Raw genomic sequence first — 25,953 nt, 5'->3', positions numbered from 1 at the left:
AGCATGAAGTAGTCAGAGGATGGAGGAGAGGGAGGAACAAGCCCAGAATCGTCCAAGGTAGTGTTTTTAGCAAAGGTTTGAGCAAAGAATTCAGCTTTGGAAATAGATGTGATAGCAGTGGTGCCATCTGGTTCAAATAAAGGAGGGAAAGAAGAAGAAGCAAAGTTATTGGAGATATTTTTGGCTAGATGCCAGAAGTGACGAGGGGAGTTAGATCTTGAAAGGTTTCAACACTTTCTGTTAATGAAGGAGTTTTTGGCTAGTTGGAGAACAGACTTGGCATGGTTCTAGGCAGAAATATAAAGTGCATGAGATTCTGGTGATGGAAGGCTTAAATACCTTTTGTGGGCCACCTCTCTATCACGTATAGCACGAGAACAAGCTGTGTTAAACCAGGGCTTGGAAGGTTTAGGTCGAGAAAAAGAGTAAGGAATGTACGCCTCCATGCCAGACACTACCACCTCTGTTATGCGCTCTGCACACAAAGATGGGTCTCTGACACAGAAACAGTAGTCATTCCAAGGAAAATCAGCGAAATACCTCCTCAGGTCCCCCCAACTAACAGAGGCAAAATGCCAGAGGCACCTTTGTTTAGGGGGATTCTGAGGAGGGATTGGAGCAATAGGACAAGATACAGATATGAGATTGTGATTGGAGGAGCCCAACAGAGAAGAAAGGATGACAGCATAAGCAGAAGTATTAGAGGTCAGGAAAAGGTCAAGAATGTTGGGCATATCTCCAAGATGGTCAGGAATATGAGTAGGGTGTTGCACCAATTGCTCTAGGTCGTGGAGGATAGCAAAGTTGAAGGCTAGTTCACCAAGATGGTCAGTGAAGGGAGAGGAAAGCCAAAGCTGGTGGTGAACATTGAAGTCTCCAAGAATGGAGATCTCTGCAAAAGGGAAGAGGGTCAGAATGTGCTCCACTTTGGAAGTTAAGTAGTCAAAGAATTTCTTATAGTCAGAGGAGTTAGGTGAGAGGTATACAGCACAGATAAATTTAGTTTGAGAGTGACTCTGTAGTCGTAGCCAGATGGTGGAAAACTTGGAAGATTCAAGAGCGTGGGCAAGAGAGCAGGTTAAGTCATTGTGCTCATAAACGTAACATCCAGTTTTGGATCGAAAATGAGGATAGAGAAAGTAGGAAGGAACAGAAAAGGAGCTACTGTCAGTTGCCTCAGACACCTGAGTTTCAGTGAGGAAAAGAAGATGAAGTTTAGAAGAGGAAAGGTTGTGTTCTACAGATTGAAAATTAGATCTTAGACTGCGAATGTTGCAGAAGTTAATGAAGAAAAAGTTGAGGGGGGATGTCAAGACAGGGTTGTCGACAGAAGGGCAGTTTGACCTGGGGACATTTATGGTCCCCTCCCCAGATGGGGACTCCGAGGCTGGTGTAGGAGTCGCCATGATAATTTTGAAATTTTTGAGAGAAGGGTGTGTGTGTTATTAGGTGCTTGTAGTTTTGTGTGGAGGAAGAGAGTTGTCTTTAGAGGGCAGGCTGTGACTGCCCCCCTTGTGTTGTGAGACACAAAGGGAAACATTCAGTGAGGTCACAGCTGGGTTTAATGATAAGTTCACAGCACCCCATGAACAGTGCTTTAGAACTCACTGGGAGTAATTATTGTTTTGGCAGGTGTCTACTACCATGAAGGTGTTCTCTTTGTCACCAGCCTAGTGAGGAAAGCCTTTCAGAGTGACACATAGAGGAGCAACCCACTCACCACCAAAATAAAGGTGATCATAACACTTAGACATCTTGCTGCTGAGAAAAGGTACTGGAAAAATGCAGTTGTGCTGCATAGGTGGCTCGGGATTACTCCTGAGTGCCCAAAATTGTTTGTTTACATTGAGGCTTTTCAGTGGGATCACATTTACTTTATTTCAGAGATTGAATTACTGTGTTCACTCTGTGTCTCTCCTCCAAATATATAAATATTTATCCAAAGTAAATATTCATAGAAACTATGAATTAGCAATAAATGGCAGCTTTTGCTGTCTTTTAATATTTAAAATCAAGGAACCTTGATTGAAAACCGAATTATAGTATGGCAACCAAAACAATAATGGGTTCAAAATTTTGTTCAAAAACCAATTTATTAAAAAAGGGAGGTATTCAGCAACTGAAGTTCCAATGTATATAGAATAATAAGTACAAATAAAATAAATACATAAAATCAAGACCTCACCTCACATCTGGAGTTTCAGGAATATGAACGATGGTCTTCCTGTCACTGGCTGGATCCGTCCTTCCATCTTGAACACTTCTTCTACCAACATAATGATTACAGTTCATGACTGAGCTGATGTACATGTCATTCTTTGACTCCGAGCTGCTGTGTGCTTTTAATGCATGCTTTTCTTTGATATTCTCTCTGGTGTTTACATTACATGGATTGTGAGGGTCTACTTCTAATTTCAATCTATAATGATTGGGATGTGAATGCAAGGTGATGGAATTTTTGTTACAGTGTTCCTGAGATCCTGGTATACCAGACATTGCATCCCCCTTTCCTTCCTGCAATGCTGAGTTACTACAAAGTGATGAGGGAGCAGCATGGAAGAGCTGGGCATCCACACTTTGGCTTCCCAAACCTTTGTGTGGGACAGACTCAGGGCAAGGAACTCTTTCATTTAAACCTGTGCTGTCAGAACCCCTTGACTTGTCACATGAAGATGATTTGTGCATGATTCCCTTCCAGGGTTTTTGTGATGAGTCTATGTTTGGAAAACCATGAATGGGCTTAAACATTAGTGAATGACGCTGATGGTCTGATGATGGTGACGATGATGGCAAGCTTAGGCGGCTGCACAGTGAATGACTAGAATGTCTAAGTGAACTGGAAACATTTTTTTGATCATGTTTTGTACTTTTCACATCACTACTGACTGCACTGACTATCATAGAGAAAGTGTTTAGGTTTGGCTGCAGTACTGTGGCCAGATGGTGGCTCCAGTCCCCCCGTGCCTGCATGAAGATGGTGAATGTGTCGGGGGAGTGGTGACTTGGTGGCTGTGGGGAAATTATACACATGTTTATAATACTCTGGAAATACAATAATGAATATTTATATCTATATGCCAGGTCAGCAATACCACATGAGGTGACCCATACAAAGCACCACACACTCATAAACACATCAATCACTTTTAGTTCTGTCAGTCCCTAGTGAAAAGTAAATTCTTGTGAAAACACAATAAAGAAATTCTAAAACATTTGTGGAGTTAATATTTTATCTAAAAAGTTTTATATATATGTTGATGTGACTCTCATTCACTCAACTCTTCTACTACAACAAATTTTTTTCCCCACAATCACTTACAATTTTACAGACAAATACATTAATGCTACAGTCTCTTAACAAAATACAATCAAAACAAAAAAAATAATCTCATATTCTCTCTTATTTTTCTCTGTTTATGAACACAATATTTTACAGAGCTTTGAATGGTAACAAAGGATAAGCACAGCAGGAACAGGTGAACAAGGATACCAAGACTAATGATGGACTTGGATGTGAGGAAGAAGAGGAGTCCTGGTGGAGTGGCTGCAAGAAATCTTATGAGAACATACTACCTACTTATGGAAATCTACTTCATCTGATGTACTAAAGATGAAGTGATGTGCTGGAAAGGTGATCAAGGATATTGAAATTAATAATGGACCTAGATATGAGAAAGAAGAAGAAGAAGAAGTCTTGGTGGAGGGGCTGGAAGAAATCTTATGAGGAAATACCAGCTACTTATGTAAATCTACTTTATTTGATGTACTGAAAACATTTTCTTTTTTTCATTGTCCAAAAGCAAGTCAGACACAGCAAAACCACAAAACTACAAAGAGGAAGAAGTGTGCACAGTGGTTACCCTCCTTAAACTGCCATGCTCGATTAAAACAGAGCAGCTCAAACACAAAGCTAATATGACACACAAAATCAACATAGTCCCATTTGTTTGTCTCGTGGCTCACACAGTGGCAGAGTACCTGCTGCTGCTGCCTGCCAACCTTGGGGTGACTCATCCTGCTCCATAATGAATCTGTCACAAAGCATAAACTGTAACAGGAAGAAGAAGCAAAGAAATACAAAGAAGTACTCACACATGTCACAGTGAAAGGATGCCACTCAAACCTGGACACTTGTGGGCACTGCACCAACACATACTGGAAAAAAGTAAAATCAATAAAACTAGAGCACTAAATGCATATATATAATTTCTGTTCAATATCAAAGCACTGGTACATATTTACTTTTTATAAAACTTGAATAATTTAAAAGATTTTGGTTTAATTATTTTTAAAGGCACACTGCTGCTTGTTGAAAGTATAGCCTTGTTTTCTTGTAGATTTGTTGCACCGGGCTACAAGACTGTTGTACTTCTGGGAAGCATCACATCTGTATTGGCCATCCCCTGCACTTAGATTAGGTGTGGGTTGTTGTAATATATGTGGACAGTGTTATCCAAAGTGTGCAACATGAAGACTTGGTAATGAAACTAAATATTACAACAAAACACACACACACACACACACACACACACACACACACACACACACACACACACACACACACACACACACACACACACACTGTTCTGACCTCACAAGGGCAGGACGTGTGATCTTTGGCGCTCTCGGGCAGCCTCGGCCAGCTTGTTGGCCTTCCCCGCCCCTAGTGATAGCGACCTTAGTTTTTTTTTTTCTGTTTTCAACTCTTAGCTGTTAGTTTTAGGCTCGCCCTAGTGGAATTGTTGTACTTGTGAACACATGTAGCGAGTGAGTGGTGACACATAAAGAACAATGTGTGCTCCAGTGCAAACGTATGAACGCAACTACCTCCTACGTCGCAGGCGAGGATCAGGTTACCCGCCGCCCAACGTGATAAAGTGCCTTAAGACCCTGAAACTATTTCGGAACCGCGGGTCGAGGGGAGGGAAACATGTGCGTCCCATCAAGGTTGTGACCTCAAGTGCCAGAGTTGACCGCAGGGTGGGGAAGAAGGAATACAGGCACAATGAAGTACCTCGTTTTTGGTACAGTCTCCCCTCCCTCCTCTTATTCAATGCAACATCTCTAGCCAACAAGATGGATGAATTAATCGTGATGGTGAGTTCTACTTGTGCAGACATTGTGGCGGTTACTGAGGCGTGGCAGATTGTTCCTGAGGTGTGCACAATGCAGGACTACCAGCTCTACCATCACCTGAGGTCAGGACGCAGGGGGGGAGGAGTGGCCGTTTTCTGCCACTCTACCCTCAGCCCCTCACACCTCCCTGTCGATATTCCGGCCGGTGTAGAGGCCCTGTGGGTGAGAGTCACGCCCCCCTGCCACCCCAGCAACACGGCCTCCATCATCGTGTGCGTCGTGCACCACCCCCCACGAGCCACCACAGCACAGTTACTCACTGCTCACATCAGCGACACTGCTGATGCCCTGAGGGTGAAGTATCCTGCCGCCAAACTGGTCATCTGTGGGGACTTTAACAGATTAGATATCAACGATATCCTACACCAGCTACACCTCACCCAGGTCGTGGACTTCCCCACCCACCAGCAAGCCATCCTCGACCTTATACTGACAGACCTGGGCCAGCAGTACTCGCCTCCCAAACCGCTGCCTCCCATGGGACGGAGCACCCACCTCTCCATTCTGTGGACACCCACACCCACCACCTCGACCCCCCGGTCAGCTGTCACCAGGACCCACCGCCCCATGCCTGACTCAGCCATGAGGGAGTTTGGGCAGTGGGTGACACAACACCCGTGGACCGAGGTGCTGGATGTGGAGGACGTCCACTTAAAATGGCAAAATTACGTCGCCACCACCACAGAAGCCTTCCACTGCTACTTCCCAACCAAGAGCGTCACAACGCACCCGTCTGATGCTCCCTGGATGACACCCAGCATTAAAAGACTCATGCGTCAGCGGACCTGGGTGTTCCACTCCTGCCCGGTCCTATACAGGAAACTAAGAAACAGAGTGATCAGGGAGATTAAGGCTGCAAAGGCAAACTATTACCCAGACAAGATACACCACCTCAAGCTGACCAACAACAGACAGTGGTAAGCTAAGATCAAAGCTTTGTGTGGCCTACAAAAGCACACTTCGTCTCTTCCTTGCACCTCACACCTTCCTGCTACTCTCGCGGCTCAGGAGATGAACGATCACTTTGCTGCTATCTGTCAAACCTTTCCTCCCCTCCACACCACTCTGCTTCCTGCCTATCTTCCGGCTCCCTCTCATCCCCCCAGTGTCCAGGCGGTGGATGTTTTTAAGAGAATACTCAAATTCAAACCAAGATCCACCACTCCCACTGACCTCCCTATAAAAATTTACAAGGAATTTGCTGTAGAGCTAGCAACACTGCTATGCTCCATAATAAATGCTTCACTCTCCCAACACTCTTGCCCTGAGGACTGGAAGACATCTTACGTCACCCCCATCCCCAAAACCTCCAGTCCACAGTCACTCAATGATCTCAGGCCAGTCTCTATCACCCCCATCCCTAGCCTTATTTGTGAAGATTTTGTATATGACTGGGCCTACACCAAAATCTGTAATACTGTGGATATTAGACAGTTTGGAAATATTAAAGCCACCTCTACCTCCCATTACCTGACCAGCTTCCTTGAATTCATCCACAGCCACCTGGACAAGTGAAACACCTCTCTAGCTGTTGCTTTTGTGGACTTCAAAAAGGCTTTTGATCTTGTTGATCACACTGTTGTCATCAGCAAGGCAGTAAGTCTGGGTCTCCCTCCTAACCTGACAGCGTGGCTAGCCGACTTCTTCACAGGGAGGCGTCAGGCCGTTCACTATCAGGGCTCTGTCTCTACTTTCTAACAGCTGACATGTGGGGTCCCCCAGGGGACCAAGATAGGTCCTCTATGCTTCCTCCTCTTCATTAACGACGCCGTCACTGACACCCCCCGTTGCTGGAAGTATGTGGACGACTGCACCGTGGGCATCCCAGTTTCCACCAAGAACCCGGACTACTCGCCACCGCAAGCGATTCTGGAGCGGCTGCAGACGTGGATGGAGGAGAGCAGGATGACCATCAACCACAGCAAAACTGTGGTGATGCATTTCTGTACCTCCTCTGTACCAGTGCCCCCTCCCCAGCTCTCAGTGGGCCCTCACCCCCTCCAGGTGGTCCGATCTGCCAAGCTCCTCGGAGTCACGGTGGACGACCAGCTGACCTGGAAGCAGCATGTCACCAGCACCATAAGATCAGCTACCTACAGGCTGTACATGCTGCGCAGACCCAGGTCGCTGGGGACGCCGACAGATGAGTTAAGGGGATTGTATCTTACCTTCATCCTCCCCAAACTCATGTGCACCTCCCCAGCGTGGTCCTCCTCCCTCACACAAACTCAACAGCTACAGTTGGAGAGTGTGCAGAAAAGGGCGTGCAGGGTCATCCTTGGCCCTGCATACACCACCTATGAAGAAGCCCTGAACACCCTGAGCCTGTCCAGACTATCCACCAGGTACCGTGAGGCTCTGGAGAAGTTTGGAAGGGGACTTCTGCATCATCCACGTCTCAGAAACATGCTGCCGCCTGACGCGCCTCGCCCGGCCCGTGCCACCAGACACCACAACAAGATAACGTCCCTGAAGGTGCTGCGTACGGACCGGTACAGACTCAGTGTGATTCCCACCATGGTGCGAGCCATCAATCAATAGTCCCTTCTAGATTTGACTTACCTTTAGGATTAATGTCAAGTATTTCCCCACCCCCAATGTACATTTTCAGTTTGTTGACTGCCTAAAGAATAAACCGTTTATTATTATTATTATTATTATTATTATTATTACACACACACACACACACACTACAATATCCAAACGTAGAAATAAACCAATAGCTTTATAATTCCCTATATTTTTGCAAAGGAATCTGACAAACCATCAAGACAATCAGTATAATTCATCATATAATCAGAGGAAAAAATTATACATTCACTCAGGCACAACACATAAATATGAAGGCAACCTGTGTGACAGAGACATGCAGGTATAATGATGATCAGAAGTCCAGTAACCTTCTGCACTCACTCCAGTGTTTTGTGCTTATCCTGAACCTTAAGTCCTCTGATCTGCTGATGGTCTTACGAAACCCTGATAAACAGCAATGTGGTTCGAAATTTAGATAAACCTTTTGACAACACTCTTTGGGGACTGGCTCTTTCAGTGAACATTTTTTTTTGTCTTTTTTGTTGTCACATGCTAAAGCTCCTCTTACATAAGAAAAAGTTGATTCTAAGCAGATAAGAGCCAGTGAGGTTTAGGGAAAACACTAAAGACAGAAAAGTGAGCAAAGTGAGTGATGTGTGTTACTTAACTAATTACCATGACTATACCTGTAACAGTGTATTTGGACAAGAATGAGAGGCAAGAAATGACTCAGATCTAGAAAAGAGAGAAAGGAAGGAACTGATTCTCAAATAGAGTGGTAGATGAATGGAACACACTCAGTAATCAAGTTTTTAGAGCCAAGTTATTAGGGAGCTTTAATAGATTATATAAATTCATGGATGAGCACGAGAAGTGGCAATATCGTATATTTTGGCAGATAAGATGACCCCCCAAATTTCAGTCAGAATTAAATGCTTTTTATTGATATCAGTGGTATAAGGTGAAGTTTGAATCAGTGAGCACCAGGCAACTGAGACAGTGATATACCAGTACAAAGAATAAAATACCTTAAATACCAGTAATAAGGTACCATCATCTTTAAGTAATAAACTAAACCTAAAATAAAATTTCCACCAGGTGTTTTTTGTACATTTTCATGAAAAAGGATGGATGGACAAAGGTGATATAGAATTATATGTGGTACAATAAGTTTTCCTAAACATAAACAAACCCTTGCCTTGTGCTACCTGCGTGTGTCGGGTTGTCGGCTGTAATCTTCTATATATCATGTTTCTTTGATTAGATACACCTACTTTCTTGAATTTTTTTCTCAGAATATGAACTTCATCCCTATATAACAATGCAAACAGGAGAGATTCATCTTACCCCCAATTTGCTTTTCTTTACTGCTTAGTTTAGGGTTCTATGCCTTGAAGATCTTTATATAGCTCCTCCTTTGCCTTTGGGAAAAACTGGGAAATATTCACACAGCCTCCTGTTTTATCCATTCGTATACAATGCCAGCAGAGGTTTGTAGTTGTACTACATTAAATTTTGTTTAAACACTTTTCAACAGGAATATGTTTAAATACATTTTCTCAAAATGGATTCTATTTTACATTGTGAACTTCCCCAAAAGCTGTAATATAAGACTGTTGTTTATTTACAAAGGTATTTTGAGTAAAATTTTACGGTAAATGTTTTTGTATCTGGCACATAGGACAACCCCCTTTTTTTGTCTTTTAGGATGATTCAAGTATTGTCTTACACACTGAAATGTATGGTAAGTAGGTAAGTTTCATGCAGGGCCTGCCATAGGTATGCCTGATGGTTTCCTACAGCTTCCCTTGTTTTCTCATTTCTTATGTTCTTGCTGGGTGTGTGTAAATGTGTGGTGCCTTGTCTGGGCTACCCCATGTGGGAATGTTGGCCTGGTATAGAGATAGATAGATGTTCTTACCTGGCCAGGAGAGCAGGAGAAGCCAGGTTTTCTGAGGGTAAGCTGAACCACACTACATGGATGGAACTCCACCTCCACCACAGCAGCTTCCTTCCTGCGCTGCCACCACCGCACCAGCCAGTCCACCATCCAGGCCACCAGGGCAACCGTCATCCACACCCATGTCTGCCAGAGGAAAGGACACATGAGATTTCTGCACACTATAGAACCCTCCTGGCACTGTAACAATAGTTTGCATGAAGACACAGGTGAGAAAAGAGAGAAAATCAAAGACTAATTTTGTGATTTTACGAGGTGGAAGCTTAGTACAAGAACAGTGTTCAAGAAGTTATAGGTATGCACACTGTGGAACATTATATAAAATGTGTGTCGTGTTATTCATAAAATGTTGAAATTGTATGGTTTGCATGACTCAGTATCAGGTTACATCTTTGAGTTTTGATTGTGCTGGATTTTTCATGTTTATGCTTCCCTGTCATTTTACTGTTTTATTGTGTGTTATTAGATTATTCACATTTAAGCTTTATATTCATTTACTGTGCTTTATTGTATTGTATTTTATGTTTAAGCTTTGTACCTTTTTAAGTATATCAGTCTGGACCACATGGTTACTGACTTTTTTCATAAGTGGTTCTGTGGTCAATGAATCTTTATATCTATCTATGCAGAACATATGTACAATATTGTTTTACAATCAATGCATCACAATGTGGCACAGGAGGCTGAGAGCAATAATGGTGATGGTGATGCAAGATATGGGAATGTTGCTGCTCTACTTAAGCCAGAGATGAAAATAAATAAATAAATAAATAAATAAATAAATAAATAAATAAAATAAAATAAATAAATAAATAAATGAATAAAATAGAAAATAAATAAATAAAAAATGAAAATAAATAAATAAATAAAATAAATCAATACATAAATGAAGAATATGCAGAGAGAGAGAGAGAGAGAGAGAGAGAGAGAGAGAGAGAGAGAGAGAGAGAGAGAGAGAGAGAGAGAGAGAGAGAGAGAGAGAGAGAGAGAGAGAGAGAGAGAGAGAGAGAGAGAGAGAGAGGTAAGTAAATTTTCATGCATCAAAAAACAGGATGCTTAAAAAATTGCATAGAAGTTTTTGCAAAGATACGTGTAAATGAAGCAGAAGAGATGATCCTGTGCCTGGTTCATGTGTAGCTGCCAAGCTGCACATCTGAAAGTGTTTTGTGTGTAGGATGTAATGATATAATAGCAATTTAACATTAACAAAGTACTAAATATTTTGAGATAGCCAAGGTTATCCCAGTGCTTATAACACTGTTGGCACTCAGATGATTAATGTGTGCACAGTCTGAACCCTTCTACTGGTGTGAGCATTCGTCCTTAACCTTCCTGGCACTGTGACAATGGTTTGCATGGAGGCACAGGTGAGAAAGCAGAGGGAACCGAAGACTAATATTGTGATTTTACATTGCAGAAATACTGACGAAAGCTTAGTACAAGAATAGTGTCCAAGAAATTATAGGCAATGAAGTGGAAAATTTGGTTTGCCATTAAAAAGGTTAAGTATGCAGGTCAGAGTTCTAAGACAATGTTTAAAGAATACTGAAGGTGGTGTTCCTTGTAAGAATTGTTCCAGAGAGGAGCAAGGCATCACTGATGGCAGTCAATTACACAAGTGCCACAGACTGCATCACTTACCACTGAATGTACAGATCCAAACTTTGGCAAGTGATGGCAAATCTCTCTCTTTATGTGGAATTTCTTCATCCACATTCTTGTTGGTGTCTCAAATCTCTGATCTGAAATATGACATTGATAAACTAATAACATTCTCACATGCAAGCTCAGTCACCTCATGGCCACCACACCAGGGATGTGAGCAATTAAGTGTGCTCATATTAAGTACTAATTATGGGAATTCCACTCTTGTTTTACATATTAACTTAAATATCAAGTAAGACTGGACTGGCAAGTATGTGTACAATGACTCAGTAAACAAATGGACACAGATCATATTTTACTGGCAATAAATTATATTTCTAACCTTCTTTAGAAATTAAAGTCTCACTCTGCATTAATCTAGTACACAGTAAAAAGAAAATGTTATAGGGATTTCCTGGGGGGAAGAGCCATGGCCAAAATTCACTTACATCTTACTCTTGCCAGCTCCCATCACTCCCTCAACAAGCTCCCTCTCTATTGGTTCACTGCTGAGGAAAGTCTTTTTTCTCTGGCATTACATAAAATAGACAGAAATGGATTAAGCTTTCCTCTTTCTGTGTCATATACTTCAGCACCATCCTCTCACTTTCATGAATTTTTTCACAATCCCTATATATATTCCACACTTGCAAATCTTATTTCTCATGTCACTGTCATGCATTTCCTCCAAGTGACTAAGCTGTCTCAGCATGCTGTGCTTCACCTCCTACTTCACTCCACAATATGCATAAATAAAATCTTATTTTCAAATTGAATTTCACTTTCATCATCCATTCTGCTTGTGCTGCAAACATTTCTTAAATAGTTCATTTCCATTATTCCAAACTTACACTTGAATTTTTATTACACATCCAAGTCTTATTTACATGTGCTACTCCCATCCTGAAGTGCCTTTTGTTTATTTTTATGGTAATTTTCCTTCAATAACAGAAGCCATCCTTTTCTTTCCTACAGTTATCAATGTTATTTAGCATAGGAACATAGGAAAATAAGTTGTAAGAAGCCATCAGGCCTAAACATGGCAGTCCATGCATGAAACACCTATCATTCTTATCCATGAATTTATCTAATATCTTTTTGAAGTTCAATTCCCTAATGACTCAGCATTAACAACATGGCTACTGAGTCTATTCCATTCATCTACTACTCTATTTAGGAACCAATCTCTTTTTGAAAGTGATTAGACTGCTTGCATCCTTTAAACAAAGCATACCTTCCTCTAAGAAGTTAGATGACACTGCTGGCCTCTGGTTCCCAAACATCACCTTGGGTTGTGGTAAGATGAGCCCCAGGTCTCCGTAGCCACTGCTGTACTCTGAGAAATCCATTCTTGGCGGAGGTTCTGCAAAACCATAACTTTCTTCATAGCTGGGTTCTGGGAAGCCATACTCCTCAGGCTCTGGGAAGCTGTACTCCTCAGGCTTGGGGTGGCTGTCAATGGTCTCAGAGTCTATGAAGCTGAATTTTTCTTCTGGTTCAGTGTGCTTAGTTGGTGTACCGTCCTGCCTTGCAATACCCTGGAGGGCTGAGCTGTGCACCAGAGGCTGGGCTTCCTCACTGCTGGGTTCAGGAAATCCTGCTGGGCAGGATTCCAGTTAATCATTACTCATCAGTAACCATTTAATCACTTAATTGTTTAACTTACTAAATGATCATGCACTCAAATGCTCAAATACTCAAATGTAATCAAATTGCCTGAAAAGCTTTGCTCACTATAAACGCTAGTCCATCAACCACTTAAAAACATATATCTTAAATCCAAGGCTATAATAAAGTGTTTAAAGTGTTATTAGTGAGAACTGCTACTCATTCCAGAAATGATGTGCCAAAGCAAAAAACTGCTGAAGTAAAAGTCATCCAGGCTTGGGATCTAATCTAGTTAAACTGTTGGTAATCCTTTATCATGCAATACCTGTAATCATGATGCTCACTGTCTTGTGGAGGATCTCAATGTCAGTGTAAACAGAATCAAACCACTGCAAATTCAGGAACTGTATTCAGTGTAATTGTTTTACTGTATTGTATTGATTTCCTAAAGAAACAAATCCTAAGGAAAGAAAAATCTTTTGTTACTGCACACCTTGATTCATGTACATTGTATTTAATCTTTATTGTATGAAAAAAAATCAGTAATTTGAAAAAAATAAATAAATAAATAAAATAAATAAACAAAAAAATAAATAAATAAAACTAATCAATAAATAAGACAAATAAGAAGAAGGCGTCTTGGATATTTGTTTGGATAGAGAGGTGGAGACTCTTCTGCTGAGGCCACCATCTTGGGGGATACTTCCAAAGTCAGTGAAGCAACAGAGAGATAAATGGATACATAAGTTGGATAAATAATCTGCCATGAGTGTTATAGAGTAAACACCTTACATCTCAAGACAATAAAGAATGACCAGATTCCAAGATAATTTTTCAACCTCACCTTGAGTCACTACACCAACACCATAATCCACATCTGATGCCATCATACTCAGTGTTCTATGCCATGCATCCACTTTGATACAAGTGGAAGATGTATACACATGGATATTGAACTTAAACAAACATTTAGGTCTTAGCAATGCTGTCTGATCATCTACACTACACTACACTACAGTATTAGAGAGAAACTAGTAACACTATATAGGAGAACCACAGTATAGAACAAACAATTCAATATACAGAAATTTGCCACAACAAAGAAGAAAGGTGTAATTTTTGGTTATGAATGCCAATATAATGGCCTGAGGCTCCTGCCAAAGGTCCCCTCAAGGCCTCACCAAGGACTGTGCTCTGAAACACTTCTGCACTGCACCTCCACTACTTTCAAAAGGCTCTTATTGAAGTGACACTGGTTTAAATTTGAAGAGTGCTTTTGCTGTTGTAGTAATAAATTAACAAGATATTCATATCATTGGCAAGAGAAATACTCTTGAGAACTTGGCTAATCATCTATGCAGCATTTGAAAATAGTTATGGCAAGAAAGTGATTCAGAATACAAGCCAGGACCATATTCTAAAACACTTCTGTGCTGCACCTCCACTACTTTCAAAGAACTCTAGCTGAAGTGACAAGTGTTTAAAAGGGTATTTTTATGGTTCCAGTGACAGATTAACAAGATTTTAACATTAATCAAAGAGAAACACTCCTGGCTAATTATCTCTGTTGCCTTTGAAAGTAATCATGAGAGCAAAACGTTTCAGAATACAAGTCCAAGAATGCTGTCACTCACCTTCCTCCTCTAGTGGGCCATCTGACATCTGACAGCCTGGGATGTGACTCTCAACATTCTTCTGCTCCTTGAGAACACCACTTGAGGAAGAATAAAACCTCTTAATTCATTTCAGGAAGCTACAAAATCTAATGGCAGTATAATGACTTCACAGTTCAGTCAGCACTCAAACAAGGAAACAAACCTGAGGGGATGAATGAGGAGGAGGACTAAGAAAACAAAGCCAAGGTAGTGAGTGTAATAGAAGAAGTTGTAGTGCCTCTGCCTGACCCAGCGAGTGGAGCTCACCCCCACCACCACCAGGATTAGTAGCATGGCCAACCCTGTTAGACCTGGAACTGCAAGGCACATCAAAGGCACATCAGTCATCCCACAGCTTCTCAAGGCAAACACATGCCTTGCAATACAGTAACAATTGTGATGTGATCCCAAATAGTTCACTGGAGAAAGTGACTATGACATGAAGCACATCTTGTTCCCTGAAGACCAATATTACCAAAAGCACTGTTATGCAATCTTAGGGCCAAGTAATGGTTGGATTCATGTTACTAAGAATTCTTTCCTACCTTTAGTTACAAAATTATCAGATAGATGACTTGACCTTCAGTATCTTGATTAGTACTAAAATTTCCTTTGTTATAGATAGTAAAACAAACAGGGACTACATACTGCAAAGTTCATTATAAATTATGTTAGCATAAATTTCGAGATCAGTTTTGGTAACATGTAAACCACTGAGAAAGAAAAGACTTAGAGCTTTTCTATTCAGTCTGTTACCTGATTCAAGGTGACTTAAATGTTTTAGTTGCTATAAACAGGAAATGAAAGCTGCTACATTTCTTACCTGTTGTGATAAAGAGTTGAATCGGGTTCTGTAAGACAATGATAAGGATGAAGATATCAAATAGCAACAATAACAATGGTGATAATGGTAACAATAATGTTAACAATCTATATATTTTCATATTGGATTCACATCTCTGCATGGAAGTTTTCATGACAAGCTCTCTCTCTCTCTCTCTCTCTCTCTCTCTCTCTCTCTCTCTCTCTCTCTCTCTCTCTCTCTCACATACATATACACCCACACACACACACACACAAACACACACACACATGTGACTGGTAGAGAGCCAATATTGTGCCAATTTTTAAAGGAGGTAATAAAGAAGATCCAATGAATTACAGACCAGTGTCCCTAACAAGTGTGGTGGCAAAAATAGTGGAAAGGATAGTTAAAAACAGATGGATGGAATATTTAGAAGAAACACATACAATGACTGACAGACAATTTGGTTTCAGAAGTGGAAGATCTTGTGTCACGAATTTAGTGAGCTTTTATAGTAGAACAACTTATATAATTCAAGAGAGAGAGAGGGTTGGGCAGACTGTTTATTTAGACCTTAAAAAAGCATTTGATAAGGTACCACACCAGAGACTGCTATGAAAAATTCAAAATATAGGGGGCTTGCAAGGCATTGAATTAAATTACAGACTTCTTGAGGGACAGAGAAATGAGAACAGTAATAAAGGGAAAAAAATCAGAATGGTGTAGAGTTACAAGTGGAGTACCACAGGGGACAGTCTTAGCCCCCGTAATGTTTCTGGTGTATGTCAACGATATGGTGGATGAGGTTGACAGTTATATAAGTCTGTTTGCAGACGATGTGAAATTATTGAAAAGAGTTGAAAACAATATGGATTGTGAAATATTACAGAAAGATCTAAATAAGATATATAAATGGAGTAAGAAATGGGAAATGGAATTCAATGCAAAGAAATGCAATGTGATGGAATTAGGAAAAAGCAAAAGAAGACTGACAAGTTCCTACACCATGGGAGAAGTGGAAATTAAGAAAACCAAAGAAGAAAAAGATTTGGGAATTACAATAAGTGATAATTTATCACCTGAAAAACATGTAAACAAAATAGTGGGGGAAACCTATGAGTTACTAAGAAAGATGAAAGGGGTATTTGCTTACATGGATGAAGAGATGATGAAAAAGTTGATGGAATATGTGATTAGACCAAAACTGGAATATGCCACAACTGTTTGGTCACCCCATAATAAAAAGGAAATAAGGAAAATAGAAAGGATCCAAAGAGCTGCAACCAAATTGGTACTAAGTTTGAGAGATTAATGAGATTGAAGCTTCCATCATTACAAGAGAGAAGAGAAAGAGGGGACCTGATTGCTATATACAGAGCTTTAAAGGGTAAGGATCAAGTTGACAAAGAAGACTTATTTGTGTGGGACTCAAGAGGTGCAAGAGGACATAGAATGAAATTAAGGAAAACAGCAAGTAGAAGAAATATCAAGAAATATGGTTTCCCAAATAGAAGCATAGAAATATGGAACAACTTAGATGAAATAGTGGTACAAGCAACAAATATTCGTGAATTTAAAGTTAAGCTGGATGCTTATAGATATTGAGACAGGACAGCATGAGCATAGCTCTTTTCCTGTAAAACACAACTAGGTAAATACAACTAGGTAAATACACACACTGGATAGATATAGAGTTGGGATACTATGAAATTATTCCCCTCCTGTAAACCACAACTAGGTAAACCAGACACACAACAACTAGTAAACTAGACACACACACACACACACACACACACACACACACACAGTAGAAGTGGCAGGGGAAGGAAAAGAGATAGTTGAACAAATTTGAAGAGGTTTATAGGATTGGAAAGTATGATGAAAATGGAACAAGACCAATGAAAATAAGATTCATGTCACAAACAGCAGCGGAACATGTGTTACAAAAAACAGAAAAACTGGCAAAAGTAGAAGGAATGAGGAGAATATGGATAAAAAGAGACATGAAAGAAGACGAGAGAAGTAAAGCTGAGAGTAGAGGGCCAGTAAAAAAACGAGGAGAGAACACAGGAACAAGCAAGGAGATTCATTTGGAAAGTTGTAGACATGAAAATGAGGAAATGGTGGCACAAAGATGCCACGGAAGATCACAAAGTGGAAGCTCAAAAATTATGTATACAAAATATAGATAGTTTGGTGTCAACCGTGTTGGAACTTAAAGACTACCTAAAGAACAATAAACCAGATATGGTATGTTTAATGGAAACCAAACTAAACAAGGAAATAAAGATGAGATCTGCAAAGGAAGGTTATAGCACATGGAGGAGAGACAGAAAAGGAAAGAGAGGAAGAGGAGTGATGATATTGGTAAAAGAGAACATTGTTGTTGAGGTAAAATATGGTGATGGAATGGTAGAAACTTTGAGTGTTGTGATTAAGATCAAAGGAAGTGAAAAAATAAAAGTTATTGTGACATATTGATGCATGGGAGACCAATAGATATAAAACTATGCAACTAAAAACAAGAAATAGCACAGAGGAAATGATAAGGAAAAGTAACAAAGTGCTCTTAATAGGCAACTTCATCACTAAAGGAATTAACTGGGAGGAGATGGAAGTGAAAGAAAATGTCGGGTCATGGAGTGAAGAACTCATGCATACCATGATGGTGAATATGATGAGACAGTGGGTGAGCAAACCTACAAGATGCTGAGGAGAAGAAAAACCATCACAGTTGAACTTTGTGTTTACAAAAACTCCAGATAGTAGACCAAGTATACATTGTCTAACTCCAATGGGAAGAAGTAACCATGTGACAATAAAAATAGTATTACAGGAGGAAACAGTGTTGCACAGGAATGAACTATTTAGAAATGGGAGACAGAACTATGCTATGGCAAACTTTGCAGAGCTTAATAAATTTAATGGAAAAGTTAGCAGGAAAGAGCGAGCTGTTCGAAGGTAAAGTAATGCAAGAAAAATATGAAATTTTTGAGCAAGTATAGAGAGAGGGTGAAACAGTTTGTACCAAGTTATAAAGTGAAAATTAGGAAGCATGAATGGTATAATGCCAGGTGTGTAGAAACAAAAAAAGAAAAAGGACAGGGCATGGAGGAAAAATTATAAGAAAACTGAACACAAATACTAGGGAAGAATATAGAAAGGCAAGGAATGAATATGGTATAATAAGAAGAGAAGAAAGAAATTTTGAAAGTGACATACTAAGAAAATGCAAGGAAGAGCCCAATTCTTCTACAGATATGTAAATGGAAAAATGAAACATATGGATGACATAAACAAGTTAAAAAGAGAAGGAAGAATTTATGAAACTACTGAGATGAGTGAACTAATGGATGAGAGTTTTTAATCTGTGTTTACAAAGGAAATTGATTTTGTGGCACTGAAAGTGGTATCACAGAATGAGGGAATACAGGAGATACAAGTAAAGAGAAAAGAAATCAAGAAACTGCTGGAAGAAGTGGATGTTAGAAAAGTTATGGGACCAAATCAAGTAAATTAAAAGAATGCAGAGAACAAATGGAGGAACCCATATGGGATATAATTAACAGCTTGTTGAGAAAAGGAAAAGTACCAAGGGAATGAAAAAGAGCTAACATAGTCCCAATATACAAAGGGGGAAAGTAAAATGGAACTATTAAATTGCAGACCAGTGTCACTAACAAGTATTTCACAAAGCAAGCTTTGTGAAATAGTAATTAAAGATAGATGGGTGCAATATTTAGAGGATGAAAAGATAATTACAGAAAAGTGATCTGGATTCAGGAAAGGGCGATCCTGTGTTACAAATCTACTGAGCTTCTATACGAGAGTAATAGATGGCATGCAAGAGAGGGATGGATGGGTTGATGCGGTATACCTGGATCTCAAAAAAGCATTCGATTAAGTTCCCCACAAATGCCTTATGTGGAAGTTACAGAATGAAAGACTAAAGGGAATAACATTGAGATGGATGGAGGATTATTTACAAGGGAAGGAAATGAGAACAGTAATCAGAGACAATAATTCAAGTTGGCGCAGTGACAAGTGGGGTGTTGCAAGGATCTGTGTTGGCACCTATTATGTTTCAAATATATGTAAATGATAAGACAGAGGATCTAAATAGTTATATAAACCTTTCCATTAATGATGCAAAAATAATGAGAATAATAAGGGATGAAAATGACTGTAAGTAATTACAAAAGGATACTGACAAGATACATGCATGGAGCCAACGATGGAAACTAGAATTTAATGCCAGAAAATGCCACGTGTTGGAAACATGAAAAGTTAAAAGAGACCTTCACGGAATTACAAAATGGGAAGAGAAATAATAATGAAAAGTAATGAAGAAAAGATTTGGGAGTAATGATCCAAGACACACTATCACCTGAAAGGCACATAAATGGAATATTCAGCTCGACATACAGCTAGTTAACAAACATTTGGGTGGTATTTAACTAATGGGATAAAGAAATGATGAAGAAAATTATAACAAGCATGATACATCCTAAATTGGAATATTCAGCAGCAGTTTGGGCTCCACATACAAAAAAAGATATACAGAAACTGGAAAGAACACATAGGATAGTGATAAAGATGGTACCAGAATTGAAAGACTTAAACTATGAAGAAAGACTTAAAAGAAATGGGATTACCAACAGTACAAGAAAGACGAGAAAGAGGAGACCTGAGAACAATGTACAAACTAGTAAACAATATTGAAAGAATAGACAAAAATGACTTGGCACCACAAATGGAGGAGGGAAAGAGACGGATGAGGGGGTATGTGAAGAAAATAAAGAAGAGTGGATGTTTGAGCGACATCAAGAAATACAGCTTCCCATATAGAACTATTGAAATCTGGAATGATTTGAAGGAAGAGATAGTTGTGGCAAACAGTGTACACATGTTTAAAGAGAAACTGGATAAATATGGTTATGGAGACAGGACAAACTGAGCTTTGGCTTGTGCCCTGTACAATACAATACACCAGGGTTGGCATAAAAAAAAAAAAGTTTTATATCCTATTGATAAAATATGGTTTATATATGTACATATACATAAAAATGTGAAAGTAGTCAAGCCTGACCTGTTCATTTCCTGTACATTACAAGTTAACACAGGCTTTGTCCAACCATAACAACCTGTATCAACATGACCTAAACAAGTGTCTGTCCTTCAGATGACACTTCAAACCTTTTGTTACTTTTTAATTGCTTATTTAAATTGATTTACATATAAATTTGAGGAATAAACAAAAAAAAATAAATAAAACCCAAAAACTCCAATAAGGCCCAAAAAACCCAGTGGGTTGGATAAAAAACTGTTTTTCCAATCCTGACACACACACACAAATGAAAACTCTGCTTATTTTTGTGTTTCCTCTTCCTAATAACCCCTTTTTTACTAATAATTTCAAGGGAGGAATATTAAGATCATTCTGGAACTAAACCAGCTTCACTCTTTTGCAATCTTTTTTCCACTGAATTGTTCTTTTTGAGCAGCAGCAGCAGTTTAGCAGGTTGCTTCTTTCTGATCTTTTGCTCTTGGCCAGTCTCCTTCACAAGCAAGGAATAATAACATTTTAATGCATACTGCCTTGCATTCCACAGAGGGTATTGAGGAGACCATTCTTAATCACCTAGTGGAAACACAATATGCATACACACTCACACATACAGACACACATGCCTACCACTCCAGCATGGAAGTAAGTTCCTCAGCTTACATCATTCAAATCTGGGATGACTTGAATATGACCCTGTCGTGCTAACCCCTACATCACTGGGCTGCCCTAAATAATAATGATAATGATGATGATAATAATAATAATAATAATAATAATAATAATAATAATAATAGTAATAATAATAATAATAATAATAATAGCAATATTAGTACTCCATCCGTTCCTATATCAGGTTGATAACTCTTGTGAAGGTGGGTTTGTGAGGCAATACCCACACATGAGCACACTCATTCTCACTATCACACCCACAAGCATTCACTAGAACAGAACCACCACATTTTAGCCCCTCAGCCTCTGAGGTACAGGAGTGGCCCCCAGTAACCACACTGTGCAAACATCAATTACTCAGTATACCCTGATATCTGTACATCAGAGTGCAATGACTGTATTGGTTCCCCTTCCTGCACCACAACCTTTCCTGCATCAGATCTCATCAGCTGATTTGCAAAAACATTATACAGCTTGTTTAATGACAAAGTTTTTTGATACATATATGAATAATGAATCTTTTAGAGCCACCTTAAGTGTGAAGTAAAGTTAAGACTGAATGGATGATTACTAGAAGTAAATTAAATGAAATACATACCTTGGTTCCACAGTGAGCAAACATGGAAGTTCAGAGGCAAACAAGACATTGCAAGCATCTATGTTGCACTAAATGCACTGAAGAAGGGCAGTAGATTTTTCTGCTCAGTGTGCAGTGCTCAAAGAAAATGGGTACTTTTAAAGACAAAAAGAGCACAGCACAGCATGGGAAGAAATCCACCCAAGAGTCTTACTCTGTCTTGTAATTACACTTTCTTTGGTGATAACTTTAGATAAGGACAGCATTTTTTAAATCTACTTTCTAGAAGGGGTCCTGTTAGTTTTATCCCAAGCCTTGATCTAAATGCAGATAAAAAGCATGAGAGACAGAAAGACACACTGAGTGTTGTTACCATTCTAGTATATATGTATTAAAATGGAGATAACATCATTAAAGAATACTGTGGGTGTAAACAGGCAACTCCTTATAAATCTTTCTGTGGCCAACTTGTTGAGGAACTTCTAGAAACAGACACCAGATTTCACATAACATATGTGAGGAGCAAGAAACAGACATAAGATTTCGCATAACATGTGTGAGGAGATCTTTCAAGAGTGATGAGGGAGGAGCAGGACACTCAAGAGGCACACAAGGACACACAAGATCTGCTGCAGCAGTTTTACTTCTTGGAGGAACTTATAAAATTAAATGAATCAGGTGTGTATTCAAATGGTCATCTGCTAATGAAATGTTTGTCTTGAACACCACAGGAATGGAACGTGAAATGGATTACATGTGTGGCAAGTATCAGTTTCTTGCTAATATAATTTCTATTTTTGATCTTTTATGAGTTCCAGAAAAATTGTTTGTTATTTTAATTGTTAGTTACAAAGGAAACTAACACCTCACCTGATCTTTGAAGGCCGCCACGTTGAGTTCTGGGTAACGTCTGCTGAAGTGGCGGGAGAAATTGAAAGCATTGGACATGTGAGCGGCTGAGTGCACCACTGCAATACAGAGAAACACAGGTCACACTCACTCCTCTCCTTTAGGGACAGGCACCTCTGTGGGCCTTTTTTCTACATTATAACCCCTGGTCAAGAGCCCTTCTTACAGAGAGAGAGAGAGAGAGAGAGAGAGAGAGAGAGAGAGAGAGAGAGAGAGAGAGAGAGAGAGAGAGAGAGAGAGAGAGAGAGAGAGAGAGAGAGAGAGAGAGAGAGAGAGAGAGAGAGACTTTTTTCTACATTATAACCCTTGGTCAAGAACCCTTCTTACAGAGAGAGAGAGAGAGAGAGAGAGAGAGAGAGAGAGAGAGAGAGAGAGAGAGAGAGAGAGAGAGAGAGAGAGAGAGAGAGAGAGAGAGAGAGAGAGAGAGAGAGAGAGAGAGAGAGAAATTTGTTTGGAGTATTTATGCATTATCTTTCTGGTATTCCTATCTTAGTCAATGCTGTGCACCTGGACACATAATAGTACTTCCATCCTGGGGTATCTATTCAGAAAAGCCAGGTGTGTGTGTGTGTGTATTTACCTAGTTGTGACATACAGGACAGGAGCTAAGCTTGTACTGTCCCTACTCCATAACTGTTTTTATCCAATTTTTCCTTAAAGTCATGAATATTTGTAGGACACATCACTTTCCCTTCCAGTCCATTCCATGCCTCTATGCTTCTATGAGGGAAGCTAAACTTCTTTATGTCCCTTCTGCAGGTGGTTACTTTTAGTTTTCTTCCATGTCCTCTTGTTTCTCTTTCGCTCATTATAAAGAGATGTTCCCTATCTAGTTTTTCCATCCCACTCAGCAATCTGTACAATGCAATCAAGTCACCTCTCTCTCGTCTCTTTTCCAAGGTTGGGAGTTGGATTCTAGCTAGTCGCTCTTCATATGACAAATCTTGCAATTCTGCTATCATCTTTGTTGCTGCTCTCTGTATTCCTTCCAACTTTCTTATGTGCTTTTTTTCATGTGGTGACCAAATTACCGCTGCGTATTCTAATCTTGGACGTATCATTGTGGTGATTATTTTCCTCATCATTTCTATATCCAGATAAGCAAAGGCAACTCTTATGTTTCTTATTAGGCTGAGAGTTTCACCTGTTATCTTGTTAATATGTTTTTCTGGTGATAAATTCTCTGAGAAAATCACTCCCAGATCTTTTTCTCTTGTTGTCTTATTTATTGTTTCATTTCCCATCTTATAGTTATAGTTACACCTTCTGTGTGTGTGTGTGTGTGTGTGTGTGTGTGTGTGTGTGTGTGTGTGTGTGTGTGTGTGTGTTTACCTAGTTGTGATATATGGGAGAGGAACTAAGCTTGTACTGTCCTATCTTCATAACTGTTTCTATCCAACTTTTCCTTAAAGTCATGAATATTTCTAGCACACACCACTTCCCCCTCCAGTCCATTCCATGCCTCAATGCTTCTATGCTTCTAAACTTTTGTATGTCCTTTCTGCAGGTGGTTGCTTTTAATTTTCTTCCATGTCCCTTTGTTTCTCTTTCATTCATTACAAACAGATCTTCCCTATCTAGTTTTTCCATCCCACTTAGTAATCCATAAAGTGCAATCATATCACCTCTCTCTTGTCTCCTTTCCAAGGATGGGAGTTGCATCCTTGCTAGTCTCTCCTTGTAAGGCAGATCTTGCAATTCTAGTATCATCTTGGTTGCTACTCTCTATACTTCTTCCAACTTTTTTTTTTTTTTTTTTTTCATGTGGTGACCAAATTACTGCTGCATTCTAATCTTGGCCTGACCGTATAGATGGAGCAGGGGGTGATATAAACATAGCCAACATGTGGGCAATGAAGTTCGGCTTGATCTTGAACTCCCTGCGGGACGAAGCACACAGGAGGGAATTTTTCAATCGTTACAACCACCGTGAAGATGTACACATTGATCACGTTACAGTCGAGGAAATAAAGAACATTGTTAACAAGATGAAGAATGGCAAAGCGGTTGGCCTTGATAACGTGCCCAATGAATTTTATCATAGATGTCCTTTTAGTATTTTAGTATTTTTATCACTTATGTCGAATTGTTTTCTAGTTCACAAATTTTTACCAGAGGCTGTAACTGACGCTAAAATAATACCGTTATTGAAAGGAAAGCTATTGGATTTTGCAATTAGCAACACTTACCGCCCGATAACTTTGTCAATATCATTTTCAAAAATTTTTGAAAGCATTATTTACAAAAGAATACATAATGAACTTCACACTGCAGATAATCAATTTGGATATAAAAAATGAAATTTCAACTGATATGTGTATTTTTAGCTTCAAGGAAATAATCAACTATTACCATAGGCAAGGATCCCCGGTTTATGTCTGTTATTTAGATGTGAAATCAGCCTTCGATAAAACATCCTATTATAAATTGTTTACCAAATTATAAGAGCATGGTATGCCTAAAAACATTGTTAATATTTTAAGAGTTTGGTATGTAAATCAGGCTATTTGTGTTGGTTGGGGTGATCAACTGTCACATAGGTTTCACATGCAGAATGGGATATGACAGGGTTCGATACTCAGCCCATATCTCTTTCTTGTGTTCATGGATGAGTTGAACATCAGGTTAAATGAAAGTAAACTTGGCTGTCACATTGCCAACAAGATGATCTTTAATACTAAAAAAACGAAGTGCATGCTATTTCAATCTAGATATTCTATAGTTTACCAAAAACCAATAATAAAACTATGTGGCAAATTGTTGGAATTTGTTGACAACTTTTCATACCTTGGTCATATAATATCAAGTAATCTGACAGATGATGAAGATGTAATTAATCAAAATAGGAAATTATGTTCTAGGGGTAATATGATTGTAAGGAAATCTAAGTCATGTTCTATCGACGTCAAATGTACATTGTTCCGTGCTTTCTGTTATAACGTCTATGGCATGTCCCTGTGTAGTAATGTGAAAGTGTCTACGATAAATCGACTAAGAGTGAATTACAATAATGTTCTTCGCCGTCTCATCAATGTCCCACCATGGAGTAGCACATCGGAAATGTTCGTAGGATTAATGATGAAAGGTTTTCAAGAATTGAGATGGACCTGTTGTTTCAGTCTCATGACCAGAATACTTAGAACTAACAACTTGGTGTTACAACGTATCAGAAACAGTGATGCATGCTGGGTGTCCCCTCTGTGGCAGCAGTGGGACACATTACTATACATACAGCCTAGGGAATAGTTGGGGGTTATGTAAAAACAAATACATATTTTAAATTTCTATTTCTATTTTTTAGAAAGATCTTTTAGATTTTAGTGTATATCTATATTCTATATGTGTATGGCATTAAGCTGAAATAAAGATTATTATTATTATTATTATTGT

The 25,953-nt window shown here is 39.4% G+C and overlaps 1 protein-coding gene across 22 annotated transcripts in view; it reads right to left on the bottom strand.

Annotated features, from left to right (window-relative positions):
* The window catches only part of LOC135108998 (NADPH oxidase 4-like), a 120,062-nt gene that overhangs the window by 36,186 nt on the left and 57,923 nt on the right, over nucleotides 1-25,953 (bottom strand). For 18 of the 22 annotated variants that reach the window (XM_064019941.1, XM_064019943.1, XM_064019945.1 and 15 more), the window contains 9 exons: nucleotides 22,525-22,622; nucleotides 15,359-15,386; nucleotides 14,699-14,852; nucleotides 14,515-14,594; nucleotides 12,507-12,872; nucleotides 11,270-11,370; nucleotides 9,590-9,754; nucleotides 4,093-4,155; nucleotides 2,186-3,009 (listed from right to left, as the gene is read on the bottom strand). In XM_064019941.1, the coding sequence (XP_063876011.1) occupies nucleotides 2,186-3,009; nucleotides 4,093-4,155; nucleotides 9,590-9,754; nucleotides 11,270-11,370; nucleotides 12,507-12,872; nucleotides 14,515-14,594; nucleotides 14,699-14,852; nucleotides 15,359-15,386; nucleotides 22,525-22,622 (1,879 nt within the window). Of the gene's footprint in view, nucleotides 1-2,185; nucleotides 3,010-4,092; nucleotides 4,156-9,589; nucleotides 9,755-11,269; nucleotides 11,371-12,506; nucleotides 12,873-14,514; nucleotides 14,615-14,698; nucleotides 14,853-15,358; nucleotides 15,387-22,524; nucleotides 22,623-25,953 lie in introns of all 22 variants that reach the window. The other 4 variants (XM_064019951.1, XM_064019950.1, XM_064019962.1 and 1 more) reach the window with 3 other exon arrangements.

The sequence above is a fragment of the Scylla paramamosain genome, chromosome 18 (assembly GCF_035594125.1).
Source record: "Scylla paramamosain isolate STU-SP2022 chromosome 18, ASM3559412v1, whole genome shotgun sequence".
Taxonomy (NCBI): domain Eukaryota; kingdom Metazoa; phylum Arthropoda; class Malacostraca; order Decapoda; family Portunidae; genus Scylla; species Scylla paramamosain.
The sequence above is the reverse complement of the archived record's forward strand: the minus strand, read 5'-3'. Positions and strand labels throughout refer to the sequence as shown.